General features: G+C 40.9%; 1 protein-coding gene across 4 annotated transcripts in view; it reads left to right on the top strand.

Annotated features, from left to right (window-relative positions):
- Positions 1-19,203, top strand: part of Gcnt4 (glucosaminyl (N-acetyl) transferase 4) — a 28,175-nt gene extending 8,972 nt beyond the window's left edge. For 2 of the 4 annotated variants that reach the window (XM_074077283.1, XM_074077282.1), the window contains exons 2-3: positions 11,661-11,790; positions 14,816-19,203. In XM_074077283.1, the coding sequence (XP_073933384.1) occupies positions 11,762-11,790; positions 14,816-16,187 (1,401 nt within the window). In that variant the 5' untranslated portion in view covers positions 11,661-11,761 and the 3' untranslated portion in view covers positions 16,188-19,203. The remainder of the gene's footprint in view (positions 1-11,660; positions 11,791-14,815) is intronic. The other 2 variants (XM_074077284.1, XM_020188471.2) reach the window with 1 other exon arrangement.
- Positions 19,204-19,463: the final 260 nt, after the last annotated feature.

The following is a 19,463-nucleotide window of genomic DNA, read 5'->3' on the forward strand; positions in this document are numbered from 1 at the left end:
AGCGCCTGGTCAGTGATACTCAGCTGGCTAAAAGGTCTTTGACCCTAACCGTCATCCAGCTGTGTACTGGTCTATTTTTCTTGCCACAACATACCCAGTAAATTTGCTCAATAGCCAAGTCAGTCATCACCCTGTTCCTCTTTCACAGGCAGAGGCTAACTCAAGTCATGACATCTTGTTAGTGCCAGACTTGGTACTTAAATTCAGAGCCATTAGCTTTATTTTATTTTTTTTTCTGGATTTTTGAGACAGGGTCTCACCAGGCTGGCCTAGACCTTCCAGTCCTACTGCCTGAGCCTCCCGAGTACTGTGAGCCTCCTGAGTACTGGGACTACAGGCATGTACCACCATGCCTGGCTCACCACTGGCTTTAAATTTCAAGCTTACAGATGTACACAAGGCAGAAGGGTCGGATGGAGGGGTGAGTGTATGGCAGCAAAAGGAGGAATGGGGAATGGAGGAAGAGGATGAGAACATTCATGGCTCAGAACTGCTTGACATGTTTTGAGCTGGTATCTACATAGTACTGACATCTTTTTTCTTGAAAACTGGCTCCATAGTCCCTGTTACATAAGAAGCTCTCAGGAGGATAGCTATCTGCCAGGTGGCCTTCGACACTGTGGCTTACCCCTGCCTGTGATTAGAAGCCACACAGAAGAGGCTTGCCATGCGCTGAAGGGTGCTTCACTGAGGCCTGGTGAGCAGACTGCAGTTCTCACCAGCATCTCCTTCATTTGCTAAATCTTGCAGCCTGTCTTCCTTCAGATGTTTACCAAAACCTCCATCTGCCTCCAAATATAGATGCAGGAGAAGTTCAGCTTATCTGAGGCATATTTTTGCACTTGGCTATAAACAGGACTGTACTGTTGTACAAGTAGACACTTCAAGAGCTTATTTTTCTCATGTAGCAGAAATTCAGAAGGAGTATTTGCTACTGCTAGTTGAATGGCCGAAGAGCTAGGAACTGAGGTCTCCCAACAGTTTCTTGGTCTGTACCTCATGGTTCCAAGATAGCCATCTTGTCAGAGTTCCAGACAGAAACGTGGAAGAAGGGAAAAAAATATAAATGAAGTAGCACAATTCCTATCTGAAAATCAAACCCCTTTTAAAAACTTTGCCAGAGAGCCACATTTCATTGCTGGCTTCTCTATGATGGAAGTTAGAAAAAAACCTTTTAAAGAGGCAACTGTCTACCAGCAGCAACAAAGGAGTTCTCTTGGTAAGGAAGAGAGGGTGGGTGTTGCAAGGCAACTGGTGGCCTGCCAGTCACACCTACAGTCTGTTCCTGTATGTCATCTTACTGCTTTGTCCATTCTGGCACTGGCCCATACTGTTTTAACATCACAAGTCTTTGGAAAACCTGAGGTCTGGTTCTTTACTTCTGCTTTCTATACAGCTGGCAGGTGAGCTTTCTTAGACACTTAGTAAGCAAAGCAGTCTTTGTCGCAATTTATTATACTACCTGCATGTTGAGACCTGTTGTCTTAGTGTCAGAGTTTACCCAAGCACTGTAGATTTTTATTTTCTTCCCCTTTCACTTAATTTTGAATTCCTGGGTCTTAACGTTAACTGTGTCTATCTTTACACAAAATCTGAAGGCAGTATGTACATTTTAAACCAAGAAACACAGATCTTCGGCTAAATGGTGAAGTCATGCCAGAGTTGTCAGTCTTGGGATTTTCTTTTCTTTCTTTCTTTGAGACGGTCTCACTATGTAGCCCGGCCTGGCCTCCAATTCACAATCCTCCTGCTTCCACCCCTGAGTGCTGGGATTACAGGCATGTGCAATCCATGCCTGGCCCATCTTCAGCTTTTTGGTGGAAGTGCAGAAGCATATTGAAGTCTCTGTCTAAGCTCCCACCATCTTGGCAGTACCCAGAAAACAAATGAGCAAGCACTTTCCATTTAAAATGGAGTTTGTCTAATCCATTCATGAGTTGTGGAGCTTGACCTCAAGCCTTTTCTGACATCAGAACCCTTGATTCACATCTGTTTATCCTATGCTGCCTCTGAGATGTAGTTATTCAAAGACACGAGACCTACTTTAAACGCACATGTAGAAATCACTTACCTATTCTTCAACTGGCTATAGAACTTTTAAGGAATTAATCTTGGCTATGATAAAATAATAAAATCCTAAGATTTCAGAGGAGGGAAAAACATCACACCATAAATTTGGATAAGGAAAGTTATTTTCTTTATATTAGACATACATTTAAAAAAAAAGGCATACGTGTTTTTCTACTTTATAAAAAAAGAAGCCAAAATGTTCTCAATCTATATTTTAAGCTTAGAACATGAAGCATAAAACGTAATTTGGTTTTATATTATCTTAACCAAATGAGAAAGGAACCCGAAAAAGAATGATCAAATTTGAGTGGCAAGGATCTAATGCATTAGTTGTCTCCTTGGTTGTAACCCTTTATAGCTAAAAAAGGGGCAAGCACTGCACACAATCTGTTTTCATCAAGCTAGAATCTGAGGGCATGGGTATTTGAGGAATCCACCCTTCTTAGTTTTTTAAATTCTTTACTATAGAGAAAAATTCAGTATTGTACTCCATGATGAGGGTCATAAAGTATTACAAACTACTTTGTTTTTTGTTATTTGTTTCATTGTTTCTGGCATTTTAGATTTCCTGCTGAAGACTTCCTAGGCATCCATATAGCTTTGCCAACTCAGTACCTACGTGACGAGCTTTTGATGTTTGTCCTGTAGACTGGACAAGAAGAGCCTACAACCAATTCTGCTGCCTCTAATTAGTGTGACTAAAAAAGCAAACTGAATTCTGCACTATTGTGCCACATTGCCATAGCCGATTTCCCACCATCTGGTAAACACATCCTGATGTGGGTTGCTTATTTCCCAAGTCAGTTTACAGACCCCATGATTCTCTACAAACCTGAAGTATGCCAAGTGATATTATAGCTGGAAGCAGTATATGTGGTCAATGGAGTGACTTTCAAGCCCAGAATCTTCACTGAGGCCTCAGTTCATACAGTCTCACAAGTAAAGTAGTCCTTTATTTAAGGAAGATGGTCACCATAGTCTTTGTACTTACAAACTACCCAAAGAGAAAGCTATCAGTTGTAACATTTCCTACAAAAGGTTCAAAGACAGCCCCTTTGAGTGAGGGGCAACCAGGTTCACTGGTCCAAGACAGGTCGCTTGATGTCTGAGCTGAGTGATGGCGTGCTGCAAAGGCTGTTTTTCAGGGAATGTTTGTGTGTCCCATTGCTGCAGAATCGTCAGTAGGGCTTTGTTGGTTATGTGGTCCTTAGGGAAGACCTTGCCAAACAGTGATCAAGAATGAGCCATTGCAGTTTTGCAATACCTGTAGAAGAATTTCCTCTAAAAGATTTTGAACTTAGAGAAGTTTGGAGTTTCTTCATCGCAGAGCATTACAAATAGTATTTAGACTCTGCATGGAAAGGGTTGTATGTACTCTTGGATGCCTTTGAAACAAATGCTTTGGCTGTCAATCTTTCAAAACATATTGAGCATGCTGGGGAAGAAACAACTCTAAAGATTAACTACAGTAACTATTTTCCTGTTTCTCAAAATCAGAGACAAGGGTGTCTATTTAACAGACTCCAAGAACCATTCTGAGACCTCAGTAAAATCTTTTAACAAAAAAATGTTGTCAAATAATGGAAAACAAATAACAATTAGAATGTCTGAATGAAGGGTATAATGGATGTGCTATTTTAGGATATTAAAACTAACAACATAGTGATTCTTTCACAGTTTTCCCAGGAAACCATTCTTCTTGTGGAGATGCTAGTACCTAGTATTTGTGTACCAAAGCTGTGTTTTTTTCCTATAACTCTTTCACACAAGTTCTATCCTAGGACCTTCACAGTAGCACTGTGAGATTGAAGAAACATTACATCCCATTTTTCACATGAGATGTAAAGACTTGCTCAAGATTAATGACTTGCTGATGTCACTTGAGACATTTTTGATACCAGAGACTAGACTAGAATTTGGGTCTTCTGACTTTTGTCTCGTTGAACAACTATACTGTGTCAGTATGAATGTCCTTGGTGCTGGAGTTTGAGTAGTGAACAAGGCCTTTGAGGACTTTGTTTCTGAACAAAGTGCTACTGCTTGTGTCAAGTGCTCAGAAGAAAACAAGAAGTACAATAAGCAGAGAGATTAGGGCAGGGATACCTTTTCTAAAACTTGAGAGCCTGGACAGGTCAGGGTCTAGGGAAAAGTGGTCTGGACTCTGGACTAGCCAATGCAGAGGTTCTAAGGCAAGGAAGAAACTGATATCCTAGGAACTTTTAGAAGGTTGGTGTCACTCACTTAGAGCTCAGTGAGAGAGAAAGAATAGGATGAGATGAACCTGTAGTGGAAAGCAGGCTGAGGAACTGCTGGACATTGAAGGCCACAGAAAAGATTTCTGATTTATTCTAAGTGAAGTGAAATCCCAGTAAAGGCTTTTATGTGCAGGGAGTGGTGCTAGGGATGGGAAATGATCTGATTTATGTGTTTAAAAACCATTTTGGCTACAATACAGAGAATGGACTAGAGGAAAACAAGACAGGACAGAATAAGAGGTTATTTCATACCCAGGGTTGATGCTGTCACGGGTTAGAGTGATTCCCATAGAGTGGGAAGAAGCAGGTGGATCTGAAATACATTTGGGATGTAGAACCAAGGGGGTTCTGCTACTGAGATTGGAGAGGCCATCTTGAGCTGTGGTTTAATAATGAAGGCTATGAAATTGGACCATAGTTGAAAATCCTGGCTCCTCAACCTACTAGCTGTATCACCTAAGGTAAATTCTGTATCCCCTGTGACTCAGATTCTCGGTCTGAAAAATGGGGATAATGACATTACTACCTCATAGATTCATCACACAGAGTAGCAAGAGAGTGCACTAATGCGCAACATAAATCATTAAGAAGGGATAGCTGTGTGTCCACAGACTCTGGCAACATGAAGACTTTTATTGACTTTGGCCAGAGCAGTCTCAGTGGAGGAGAGTGGGCAGACAGGGTGAACCAAACACCACCATGAGAAGCCTGAATAGGATGGCAGGGACCCTTCCTCTGTATAGTCCCTTGGTGGAGAGCAGCTGAGTGAGTGTACATTGCTATGGTCTAAATGTTTCCTAAAATTCATATGTTGAAATTTAATTGTCAATGGGATGGCATTAAGAAGTGGAACATTTCAGAGGTAATTAAGGCATGATGACGGAGCCATCGTGAATGGAATTAGTGACCTTATAAAAGAGAGATGAGAGAACTGTTCACCCCTTCCACCACATGTAAGGACACAGCCATCTTGGAAGCACAGAGCTGAGCTATCACCAAACACCAATCTGCACCTTGATCTTAGACTGCCCAGCCTATAGCACCGTGAGAAATAAATGTTGTTTATCTATTTTCCGGTCTAAGGTGCTTTGTTATAGCAGCAGGGTCAGACTAAAACACACATGGAATGGGGAAAATGTGTTCCCAGCATCCCAGGAATGAAACGGGGTTAAGTGGTAGGTGAGCACCTTTAGAAAAAGAGGTCCTTCTCCTGTAGCGCCCAGATTCAGTATGGACTTTAAAGTCACCTTTAAAGTCCTTTTCAGTGTTAAGACTCTATCTCTAGGCTTAAGAACTACAGGTTTATTAATTATGCATCATGGAGAACACCTGGAGAAGTAAATTTATTTATATGTTTGTTTTTCCTGTTGAAAAACGTGTTTACCTCTGTTAGAAAATGTTTACTCTTTTTTTTTAAATTTATTCACATGTGCATACATTGTTTGGGTCATTTCTTCACCCTGTCCCCCTCCCCCACTTTTCCCCCCTCCCCTCATCAGTTTCAGGTAGGTCCCCATTCTGCCCTTATCACTGATTTTGTTGAAGAAAGGATATATGCATAATAAGAAAGACAAAGCGTTTTTGCTAGTTGAGTTAAGAATAGCTATACAGAAAGATTCCTACTATTACTTTCATGTACCCATGTGTTATGACCCATATTGATTCAACTCTAACTGATCCTTACCATGGTTCCTGATCCCCTGCTCATGATAACCTCTGTCGCTTTAAGGTTTCTGTATTAGCTCCTCTGGAGTGGGGACATCAAACGCTTTCATGTTTTGGGTTTTCTACCTATTCCTATATTTCCCATATGTGCTGTCCCCTTTTCTTGTGATCCAAGTCCAACAACATTGCTGCATTTGCCCTAGATCTAAAATCCGCATATGAGGGAGAACATACGATTTTTGGTCTTCTGGGCCTGACTAACCTCGCTCAGAATGATGTTCTCAGTTCCATCCATTTACCTGCAAATGATAAGATTTCATTCTTCTTCATGGCTGAGTAAAATTCCATTGTGTACAAGTACCACATGTTCTTGATCCATTCATTAATGGGGCATCTTGGCTGTTTCCATAACTTGGCTATTGTGAATAGCACTGCAATAAACATGGGTGTGCAGGTGCCTCTGGAGTAACCTGTGTCACAGTCTTTTGGGTATATCCCCAAGAGTGGTATTGCTGGATCAAATGGTAGATCAATGTTTAGCTTTTTAAGTAGCCTCCAAATTTTTTTCCAGTGGTTGCAACAGCTTGCATTCCCACCAGCAGAGGACTAGGGTTCCTTTTTCCTCACATCCTCACCAGCACTTGTTTTTGGTGGTGTTTTGGATGATGGCTATTCTAACAGGGGTGAGGTGGAATCTTAGTGTGGTTTTGATTTGTATTTCCTTTATGGCCAGAGATGGTGAGCATTTTTTCATGTGTTTTTTTGACCATTTGAATTTCTTTTAAAAATGTTCTGTTTAGTTCAGTTGCCCAGAAAATGTTTACTTTTAACAACTTACAGACCCAGTTTAGGACAGGGCTCCTTTATGGTACGTTGTGAAATGAAATAAACAGGTCAGTGCTTATATAGTGAGACTACTGTTAAATAGCAAACCAAAATGGGGGCGGGGGGTCATGTTGTCCACAGAATGTCATTACCAAGAGATGGATCACTGGCAAGCTTACTTTCTTCTATAGACTCTTCTGACTTCCTGATTTTTTAAAAATGAAAGTGTTTACTTTTGTAAGTAGAAAATAGAAAACCTTTTTTCTTTTCCTTGTAGAGACTTAAATCTCTTATTTTTGAGAGAGCCGTTGGGCTCTATTTGCATTGTGTATTGACCCAGTCATGTTCTGTGTAGTTGCTGTTTACCCATTGCCAGTGTGATAACTCCTTGCCTTTGCAGTCTGCCTTCTAGAACAATGAGAATGCAAGTCACCCAGAAACTTGTCTTTCTACTCGTTTGCACAACTCTAGGGGTGCTGTGGGGGTGCTGAGGAAATGCATCTGTGCTGAGTCATCCTCCCACCTAATGATCTTAGTCCAAAACGTCCTCCAGGTTTGGTGATGAGCAAGCCATCAGGGGAGAATCAGTGACCTCATTGAATCAGGGAGCTGCAGGAGAAGGACCTCAGCTTGGCCAACTAGATCAGGAGTTTGGGTGGTGGGAGGCTCTTTTTCTTTCTTTGGTGGGTTTATCTTTATGCTACTCTCCTTAAGGGATGAGTCTTTGTAAGACTTCAGAAAGGAACAAAATCCTGATCACTAAGCCCTTCATGTCCTATTTGTCAAGCAGACACATAATAAAACACAGTTTAAGAACTTCAAGGTGGCCCACCATGAAGAAAGATTTCATTCAGAAAGTTTTCTAAAGTAATTAAGAATTCTCAAAACAGTCCAAATTATGTCACAGATAGCTATGAGAAGAAATGAGTCAGCAAGTCACTGGTGACAGGATATGAGTCCACCAGCACTGGTGGCAAACCCCCCGGGATGAGCTTGCTTGCTTCTCCTTTAATGGACCCCATTGGCTGAAAATTGACTCATTCTTCATCATTGATTGGCCCCAGCCTCAGCCTTCAGGGACAGAGTGACTCATCCCCAGCTTTCCTCACAGCTAACCCGCCATGCGAATTCTCTGTTCAGCTGCATGGAAGGTCTTAGGACTTCAACAGGGGGTAGATTCTTTTATGTTTCTGTTTTAGCACAGTTAGATGAGACATAGAATGAGGAAATTAGTCAAGGGGTAAACTGTTGTGGAAAATACGGAGTTTTTTCTCTTTATATTCCAAGAAACAGGGTTGCATGGAGGGTTCAGTGCATCTCTAGAACAAGGCTCTGGGTTCAAGTTCCAACATCTGTAGTATTGAGCAGGCTCTTAATTACCTCATGTGCGTCTGTTGAAGGGACTAAGTTATAACACAGACTACTTAGAATAGTGAGTGTACGTTAATAATGATAGAAAATTAAAGAATATGAGATGGAGGCCATCAGGCACTAAATCTGAAATACTGAGTTTATGTTGAGACTTTGGGGAGGAAAAGGAGGAAGACTGAAAAATAAGCAAGAGGGCTGGGGTGTGGCTCAGTGGTAGAGTGCTTGAGACCCGAGGTTCAGTTCCCAGTACTGCAAAACTAGTAAACAAACAAAGGCAAAAGGCCACAGGTGTGGGCAGGACTTGTGAAGAAGTGCTTGCCCCCTCTTCACATGAGTAGCAGTTGTGTGGTTTGAGAAGATGGTGGGGATGAAGATGAGGAAGAACAGGAAGACATGGCTAGTATCTACCAGGGAAGTGTGGTCCACAGCTGTGCAAGAACACTTTGCATGCATTACCTCATTTAACAATCACAGTTGTTTTACCCTTGGGGACATAGGGATGAGGAGAAGTTGACAAACCTGTCCCAGATTCAGGTGCTAGAAAGGCCATTCTGAGCTGAAAGCAGAGGCCTATACTCAGAGGAGGCCTGGCCAGGACCATGTGCTGCCTCTTTTTCTGCTTCTGCTGAGCAGGGTCTCAGCTCTAAGCAGCTTTGCCCTCCCTTAGGACATTGCCATCTCCTACTTTGACCAGAAGAGTGATGGGGCCGTCATTTTCTTAACATCGGCTGCATAGAATTATCTCATGGATTCTTTTGTTGTTGTTTTCAGTACTGGGGATCCATCCCAGGGCCTCATGTACTTGCTAGACAAGCATTCTACCACTTGAGCCACACCCCAGCCCATGGATTCCTTTCTTTACAAAACTCAGCTAGACTTACATAGTGTATTGGGAAAGCCCTAAGACTGGAGTCAGGCAAGCTGAGCATGGGTAAAAGAAAAGGCCTCATAGATGTGCTAAGCCCAATCCTCCAGAAGCTATGGGATGGGATTTCCAATTCCCATTTTGAGGCAAGAAAACTGGTCTTCAGAGAAGATAACTAGGTTGATCAAAGTCTTACAACTACAAAGTGCTCCTTCAGGGACTCAAGCCTAGGTCTGTAGCATCCTGAAGCCTAGCTACTTTCTTTTCTCTCCCCTTGACCTGTGTGAGTTGCTGGAAAGAGTTGCAAGTGTGCCATGTGTGCCCCCTAAGTTAACCAGACTCAGCACTTTTTTCCCCCAGTCTCCTTCCTCCCATTTGTAATGTCTTTCCTTCCCTGGGAAAGGAACAGCCCACTTCTTTGACAGTAAAATTGCTAACTTAAGAAAATGTTTTTGGAAAGCTGCTAATGGCTGTGGCTGTTTGGCCCTGGATGTGATTTCTGGCACTTAGCTGTGGTGCATCTCTGCACTCTTGGCGCTTCCTCAGAAGGTCCCAGCATTGTCAAGAGAGCTGGGAAAGAAAGTGGCTTGGGGAAATGCTTCATGCAACATCTCTGTTGGGACTTTAGTGAGGAATAGGCTTTCATTGAATTATAGACCTTAATTTCACCTAAGCTATAGCCACCAAACCTGGCTGTCATTTTCTTTTTCAGTTCTATCATCATCACTAGGAACTTGCATCTGTGTAGTGATAAACTCCACAAGGTGACCTTCCTGTGTGGGCAGGTAGGAGGGGTAATCCCCTTCTCTCTTGGGAAATGATTCCTATGTAATTGTAAGAATACTCTCTGCCAGCAAAATGCTTGCCTGTCTTTAAGGGGGAGGTAACTAGTAGGGTGTTTGCAGAAGGTGGCACTGCTAGCCTGGTTTCCTTGTGGCCAGTCTTAGCCCACTTGTGCTGCTCCAGAAGGTACGAGGTTATCATACAGAGACCCTTCCAGGGGAAAGCCAAGGTTGGGATCTTCTCTGATCTCCTGCCAGGGGTGCTTTGGCTACTGCACAGACCTCAGCACAGCAGGGAAGAGGCCAACAGCCCAGGCCATTGCACCTGTGTCTTCTTACTTCTAACGAGGGGAAAGGAAGGCTTTTCTTTCTTTTTTTTTCTTTTATTATTCATATGTGCATACAAGGCTTGGTTCATTTCTCCCCCCTGCCCCCACCCCCTCCCTTACCACCCACTCCACCCCCTCCCTCTCCCCCACCTCAATACCCAGCAGAAACTATTTTGCCCTTATTTCTAATTTTGTTGAGATAAGGATAGCAATACAGGGCATTGACTCACATTGATTTCCTGTGCGTGGGTGTTACCTTCTAGGTTAATTCTTTTTGATCCAACCTTTTCTCTAGTTCCTGGTCCCCTTTTCCTATTGGCCTCAGTTGCTTTTAAGGTATCTGCTTTAGTTTCTCTGCATTGAGGACAACAAATGCTAGCTAGTTTTTTAGGTGTCTTACCTATCCTCACCCCTTCCTTGTGTGCTCTCGCTTTTATCATGTGCTCATAGTCCAATCCCATTGTTGTGTTTGCCCTTGATCTAATGTCCACATATGAGAGAGAACATATGATTTTTGGTCTTTTGGGCCAGGCTAACCTCACTCAGAATGATGTTCTCCAATTCCATCCATCTACCAGCGAATGATAACATTTCATTCTTATTCATGGCTGCATAAAATTCCATTGTGTATAAATACCACATTTTCTTAATCCATTCGTCAGTGCTGGGGCATCTTGGCTGTTTCCATAACTTGGCTATTGTGAATAGTGCTGCAAGAAACATGGGTGTGCAGGTGCCTCTGGAGTAACCTGTGTCACAGTCTTTTGGGTATATCCCCAAGAGTGGAGTTGCTGGATCAAATGGTAGATCAATGTCTAGCTTTTTAAGTAGCCTCCAAATTTTTTTCCAGAGTGGTTGTACTAGTCTACATTCCCACCAACAGTGTAAGAGGGTTCCTTTTTCCCCGCATCCTCGCCAACACCTGTTGTTGGTGGTGTTGCTGATGATGGCTATTCTAACAGGGGTGAGGTGGAATCTTAGCGTGGTTTTAATTTGCATTTCCTTTATTGCTAGAGATGGTGAGCATTTTTTCATGTGTTTTTTGGCCATTTGAATTTCTTCTTTTGAGAAAGTTCTGTTTAGTTCACTTGCCCATTTCTTTATTGGTTCATTAGTTTTGGGAGAATTTAGTTTTTTAAGTTCCCTATATATTCTGGTTATCAGTCGAAAGGAAGGCTTTTTGTTCAGGACTTTCTGGCCATGGTAAGCAGATGAGGGGTTTGTTTTGACTTAGAACAGGGTGCCATTGGGGGACTGCTCCCTTCAAAGGCTGAGTCTGGACCAGACAAGCTTTCCCCCTTAGAGATGCCTGGGGAGGAAAAAAGAGGTTCGGAAAGCCATGTGCCTTGGCTATCCCAATAGCCTCCACTTCTTTCTTTGAATCTTAGTCTGGTCCCTACCCAGAAAAGCTCAGGAAAACTCAGAATGGGGAATAGGGAGCCAGAGCCAGCTCTGGATGGGCGACTTCTCAGAATGCCTCCTTTCTCTCCTTTCCCAGGCTTCCTGTGACCTTCCCTCTCCAGGCAGGCAGCCCTGGCCTCCTGCCCAGTTCAGACTCCCCAGGCCCCAGGCTGGACTCAAGAAGGGCAGGAACACAGGATGCAGAGGTCCTGGAAATGGATGACAGGGTAGGGACCAGCCCTTGTCTTTTTATATGTGAAGGTGGTAGCTAGGGTGGTACACCCTAAATGGAATGACGACCCTGGGAGACTAGAAATGTGAGGTCTTTTCATTTTACCAAGGGAAAATTAACTGATGATAAATAGTGATTCCTTAAACTGATAACATGAGAAAAGAAAAAGCAAAAAGTTACTTCAGGTAAATTCACTCTAATGCTAGCCATTTATGTAGGCTGCTTCTTATTTAAGCTTATTTATAAGTGAGTTAGTGAAAATATATATATATATATATATATATATATAGTGAATATATATATATTCACTATATGAGTTATATATATATATAGTGAATATATATATATATATAAACTCATATAGTCATTGTCATATATATATGTGTGTGTGTGTATATTTTGGGAAATTATTGATCTTCTGTCTTATTTTGTCACAACACCTAACTCTACATATGTGCTCAGACTTCAGGAGCTGCTCCATAATGACCTTGAACTGTGCTGCAGAGTCCCATCCTGTCTGGCCACATCTTCGTCTCTCATTTGTGATTGCCCAGGCTCCTTCTCTCAGTTCATAGCTCTTCCCATGCACACCCACCCTTGCTCTCTGGATTTTGACTTCCACATTTATGTTGCCAATACTTTCTCTCCAGCCCGCATCTCTCCCCAGGCTTCAGAAGCGCCATCTAGTTGCTTGATGGGCATCTTATGTGGACACCACACACGTTCTCCATCTCAGTGTGGGCAGAAGTGGGCTCCCATCCCCACCTGTTCTGTGTTTTCTGTCTCCATATTTAGTGAGTCCATCCTCTTACCACCTATGCTTGAAAGAGGTGGAACTGACCCAACTCGTTCCTTTCTCTTACACCTGCATTGACAGATCATAAATATGCATAGGATCCATCCTATCTTCCCCACTGCACTGCCAGGCCAAGATGGTATCTTTGCTGAATAAGTGCCCAGCTCAGGGAGCTCCTCATTGGCTCACGGCTCCTGGTCCCTTGTTAGGTCCCCACTCTCTGCTGTTCCCAAGCATACTCAATGATAGGATTCCATCCACTCAGGCTCAAGGTCAGTGGTACTGCATCTTATTGCAAAGCTATGGAAAACTGACACCCAGTGGTCCAAGCGAAACACCCAGAAACTCCAAGGTGGTTTTTACATCTCCACATACTCTCAATGGGGTCAGACCCTTTTCATTTTAAGAGCTAACTGACTAATCCCTGGGAGGAAATGGGGTGTAACAAAATAAAAAATAAGAGAAATGCACAGGCTTACCCAATTTTCTTATCCACACAAGAGTTTACAATCTCTGGTATCTACTGTAGCTCATTTGGGTGTCTGACCAGCTCTCTTCTATCTGAAGTGGAATTCACTGGGCTTTCTCTGACTTCAGACCTTCATCTAATCAGGAGCTGAAGGCTGAATTGAGTTAGTGTTCCTTTTGGACTCAAGTGAGTCATTTGTATCTTGGAGGACATTTTGATACATCTAATACTTTAGACCTCTTCCCAAACCAGAGCAATCCCTCCTCAAATATGCTCAACAGAAATGCAAACTGTGTAAGACAACACAGTTGGTGCTCCATATCTGTGGGTTTCTCATCTGGAGAGTCAACCAACCTCAGATCAAAAATATTTAGAAAAGAAAATGCCTGAAAGCAAAACTTGAATTTGCCACGCATCGAGTGCTATGCTGAATCTACATGAATGAAGTGATGTGTTAGCATTGGGTTAAGTGTTATAAGTAAAATAGGTAATGGTTTTAAGCCCACAGGAGATTGTGCATGGGTTCTGTGCAAACACTATGCCATTTTATGTAAGGGGCTTGAGCATCTCTAGGTTTTGGTTTCCACAGGGAGTCCTGGAACCAGTCCTCCACGATAGCAAGAAACAACTGTATTATATTTTAGGAGTTTATCTTCATTCTTATTGACAATAAGAAGTTTATCTTCTTATTGTCAATACAATAAGACAAGAATGACTAAGACTGAAAGGTCAAAATTAAAGTAGCCATTTCTAAGGTCATAAAAACAGTATAAAAAATGCAGTTAGGGCAAGATTTTGCTCAGGAGTTTAAATAGCCTACAAGAAATAATAAACAATTTAAACATGTCTTTCTATAGTATATGTGTATATATATATATATATATATATATATATATATTAAAATAACCAAGTAACATATTTTATCTTTATGAGATAATGCAGATATAGAGGAGAAATGAGCACAATTTCATTTGTGATTGTTTTATATTTTTCAATCTTTACACTTGTGCCTCAAAGTGTCTTACCTGCAGCTGACATTCTTTTTTTTTCCCCCATGGCACTGGGGTTTGAACTGAGGAACTAACACGTGCTAGGCAGGTGCTCTACCACTTGAGCCGTTCCACCTGCCCCTTTTGTGTTGGGTATTTTCAAGATAGAGTCTCTCAGTTATTTGCCCAGGGCTGGCTTCCAACCATGACCATCTGATCGCTGCCTCCTGGGTAGATAGGATTATAGGCATGAGTCACCCATGCCAGGCTAGTAGCGGATACTCTTGCAAGTTAAGAAAAGGAGCTACCTGGGCACCAGTGGCTCACATCTGTAATCCTAGCTACTCAGAAGGCAGAGATCAGGAGCACAGCAAGCAAAATAGTTTGCAAGATACTATCTTGAAAAAAACCATCACAAAAAAGGGCTGGTGGAGTGGTTCAAAGTGTAGGCCTTGAGTTAAAATCCCAGTACCACAAAAAAAAAAAGGAAAGAAAAAAAGAAAGAAAAGGAGCCAAATGATGTTGTTTATATTCATAAAAAGGTCCTGGATAAAATGGCTGTACTCAATTTTCCAAAATGTAATAAAAGTTTTCAAAGATCAAAAAAAAAGAACCTTCTTTTACTCATCTTTGGACCCAGCATTCTGCTGGGGATGTGGTAGGCAACCAATAAATTTTGGATAAATTGAGTTGATTTTTCCTTAATACTTAATATTCATTCATTAATTAATAAATTAATATTTACTGTTCCTTTCTCCTCTTACAGAATGAAGACATTCAAAGGTTGGTTTAAATATACCCTACAGCAGAAAGTTTTCATCCTGTTTTTAACCCTATGGCTGTTCTCCCTGTTCAAGCTTCTAAATGTGGGAAGACTCCTATTTCCTCAAAGAGGCATTTACTTGGTCGAGTACTCTCTAAGTACCTCACCTTTTGTAAGAAACAGATACACTCATGTTAAAGACAAAGTCAGGTATGAAGTCAACTGTTCTGCAATCTATGAACAGGAACCTTTGGAAATTGGCAAGAGTCTAGAAATAAGAAGACGAGACATCATCGACTTAGAGGATGATGATGTTGTGACAATGACCAGTGACTGTGACATTTATCAAACCCTAAGAAAGTACCATCAAAAGCTTGTTTCAAGGGAAGAGAAGAGCTTCCCAATAGCCTATTCTTTGGTTGTCCATAAAGATGCAATTATGGTTGAAAGGCTCATCCATGCTATATACAACCAGCACAATATTTACTGCATCCATTATGACCTTAAGTCACCTGATACCTTCAAAATTGCCATGAACAACTTAGCTAAATGCTTCTCCAATATTTTCATTGCTTCCAAATTAGAGGCTGTGGAATACGCCCACATTTCCAGACTCCAAGCTGATTTGAATTGCTTATCAGACCTTCTCAAGTCTTCAGTTCAATGGAAGTATGTCATCAACCTGTGTGGGCAAGATTTTCCCCTGAAGTCAAATTTCGAATTAGTGTCAGAGCTGAAGAAACTCAACGGAGCAAATATGTTAGAGACAGTGAAACCCCCTACCAGTAAAATGGAAAGATTCACTTACCACCATGAACTCAAACGGGTGCCTTATGAATATGTGAAGCTACCAATAAGGACAAACATCTCCAAGAAGGCACCTCCTCATAGCATTGAAATATTTGTTGGCAGTGCCTATTTTGTTTTAAGTCGAGCATTTGTTAATTATATTTTCAACAACTCCCTCATTGAAGACTTTTTTGCCTGGTCTAGAGATACATACTCTCCTGATGAGCATTTTTGGGCTACCTTAATCCGGGTACCAGGAATTCCTGGGGAGATTTCCAGATCGGCCCGGGATGTGTCTGACCTACAAAGTAAGACCCGCCTTGTTAAATGGAATTACTATGAAGGCTTTTTCTACCCCAGTTGTACTGGCTCTCACCTTCGAAGTGTGTGTATTTATGGAGCTGCAGAATTAAGATGGCTTATGAAAGATGGACATTGGTTTGCTAATAAATTTGATTCTAAGGTAGACCCTGTCTTGATTAAATGCTTGGCAGAAAAGCTTGAAGAACAGCAGAGAGAATGGATCACTTTGTCTTCGGAAAAATTATTTATGGATGAAAATCCCACAATCACATCATCATTGTAAGATCATGGCAGAAAGAAGAAGGAGTCTGACAGACTATGCCATGCCTAATACCACTTGAATTTAACCTGAGTTTGAAGTTGTCAGATATTTCATGCACTAAGGAAATCCATCAAGACTTTGATAATATGAGCCTGCAGTTTGTTGGGGTTTTTTAAATGTTTATTTTTGCTTGTAATCTCACTGAGCTGAATCAGAACTCTTACATATTCAGCCAATTATCACATATTTATTGATCACAAAACTGTGTGCCAGGCATAATTTTAGAAAGCCTGCAGGAATTAAATCCAAGTTGTTATGAGTTGCACAATACCCTCAGGAAGCGAAGGCTTACCTTTGTCACGTAGCTTATCCTTGTCACTAGTGGCAACCTCAGTACCTTCGTGTTTCCCAAAGTCCAACAAGGATTCTACTAAAGAACCTTTGAAGTATGTGTTAATCACACAATCCACTCATTTTAGACTAGTGTGTAAGTACAATTTCCAGCATTCTTCCAGTTCCTTAATTTTGCTTTCTAGATGTTTCTGAACCATTAGCATATTAGAGAAGAGACTCCACTACCTCAGAGAAGCTCGATGAATTAATTGTCCAGTTGCCTGCTTGCCAAAGTATAATTTACCTTTTGGTGCCTCACTTGTTCAATTCAGGGCTGACGGGACTCAGTTGGTATGGCATTTGTAGTGGAAGGATGTCAGGGAAGGTTGTGGGACTGGTGGGTAGGCACACTGGGACAGGTGGTGCCTGAAGAACAAAAGGGTTTGTTAGAGTTTCACGTGTGTCACACAATAGCATTATGCATTCTTTTTAATTCAGCTGCTTTTTATTCTTTTGTTTTGTGTTTTGAAACTGGTTTTTACTATGTAGCACAGGCTGGCCTCAAACTCATGATCCTCCTACCTCAGCCTTTGAGTGCTGGAAGTATGGGCTTGTGCCACCACCTGGTTTTCAACTGTTTCTTAAAAACATACAGATGAAAAACAAGAACTGATTAATAGTTTAAAGTATCACATATCAGAACCTTAAACCTACATCTTCCATTTCATAGGTTATCATTATTGATAAGGTTTTTATTACAATGAAACACTTCCTATAGAATAAGCACAATTTTGTTTTATGTAACTATCAAATCACTAAATTTTCTTGGAAAGGTTTATGAAATATAATAACGTTCTAAGTTAATTAGTATGGTCATTTAAAACGTTTCTTTTGTGGCAAGTGTCAAAGTAGAATCCATATTTAAAATGATAAAAGCTATAAATTCATTGCAGTCTTCTGAATTTAGCACCAAAGAGAAAAAGCTAATTTTCCCAAGGACACAGCAAGACTATTTGATACTGATAATTTGTAAAACACACACACACACACACACACACACACACACACACACACTAATGACTATAATGTGCTGAGGCAAAGTCCTAAGAACAGGCTGGCAGGCTGTAACGTTTTCACTAGTCTCTTGAAAATGTAGTAATCAAGGCCAAAACAGAGCTATTTGGAAGAGTGAAGTTTTGGTTTTTGGTTTTTTTTCTTTACATTTCTGTGTTCTACATGTGAAATGTACTTTGTGTGTTTAAAAGTTCATGATAGCACCAGGTTTCTCCCTTTCTTCTCTTTAACTCATTTTTTTACCCCCTTCAAATTACTTCATTCTTCTAAAAACAATTATTACCAAGCCCCATTCTTAAAAGCAAGTAGCCAATAGAAAGCTAAGTTCTGCAAAGGACCTGCACCCATTCATTCATGTGTGAAACCCTGGAGAAGCTACTGTGTTGGTCGCCATTAGCCTTGGTTCTGGTCTTTGCGGTGAGCACTGGAATGTCTACCCTAGCTTCTTCACAAGCTTCTGATGAGAACCAATTGAAATAGTTTGAAAATAGGGACATACTGTGACATATCAGAGAGTGGTAGTAGTACAAAGCAAACATAGGTCCAACCCCACTGTGAGACTAAACCTTTACTTTCTGAAAAACCTTTGAAATACAAAAAGAGATCACAGTTGGGGAACTTCTGTCACCATGGGGGTTCTATTAAAGTCAATAGCATTAGCAAGTTGTTTTAGTGACTTAGATTAGGAATGGGGAAAAACATACTTTTTCTACCATCCAGGATTGAATACGCAAGGTCCTGTTGAATTGTTTTTATTCTTTGGTCATCAAAATAGAGGTAAATGTTGACAAGTGGCCATCAGCCTCCTGGTCCAGTGCCTTGCCTCTTCCTGATGAGAAATGATTCTATCCCTGTTCTTTGGGCAGTTCTCCAGGGGCTCATCACTTTACTGCTACATTCAGATGGAACATGGATGGGTGGTGAGGTGGCAGTGCCTTCTTTTCCCCACTGACACATTTCTCTGGACTGAGTTCCTCACATTTCAGGGAGCTTGTCAGATCACACTCTTTTGCCTTGGGAATCCTGCAGATTCCGTGTATGCCTTCAAACTTGATTCTTCCCTAGTCTGAGAATGTTCTGAAGTCTGTGCTTTATAATTTTTTATATAGTATTTATTTATATGAATCTGGACTTGAACTTTCTTAGAGATGAGACCAGGACCTTGGAGTTTGTAAATTATGTGTGAGTATTAGGTAGTAATGAAAGACCTTACCAAAATGTATCTTTGTGAACAAGCTAGTGGAATATATGTATTTAAAGGTCAATATTGCTGGTATTTTTAATATTTTGCTTATTTTAAGTAACATAAGTATTTAAATTTGAAGATTTCTTTTGCCCTCCACAATGTGAAGATATATGTACATACATACTTTCACATGTTTCCTGAAAAATAAAATGACAATTTGTTTGGGGAATGTAAAGTGAATGTATCCTTATGTATGTTACAACTATTTTTGGTTTTTGTTGATGATGAAATGAGAGTTTGGATTTATTTTAAATCTCATTTTGTTGTTGTTGTTCAGCATTTTAGCAATGAATTTCACATTATATGAGTTTTAAATAGATTGGTGTTTCATTTTTGAATTATGCTATAAGTAGATATCATTTCTTGGTATTGTAAAATAAACCATGCTCCAAAAACCAAACCCTTGGAATGTTTGAGCTTTCTTTGTCTCTGTGACTCTTGCCTAATATTTGAAGAGCAGAGTTCATTACACTTCAGTGTAAAAGAAATTCAGTGGGTGTATTGCACAAGGAATGTAGACACAAGGACCTATGTTGTTTAATTTGACAAGGAATCTTCAAAGCATCTTCCAGAATTACCTATCTTAATTCTTCAGATTGGTTTCTCCTCATTAATTATCTAGGTAAGTATTTTTGTTTGCTTTA

This window comes from Castor canadensis, chromosome 6 (assembly GCF_047511655.1).
Source record: "Castor canadensis chromosome 6, mCasCan1.hap1v2, whole genome shotgun sequence".
NCBI lineage: Eukaryota > Metazoa > Chordata > Mammalia > Rodentia > Castoridae > Castor > Castor canadensis.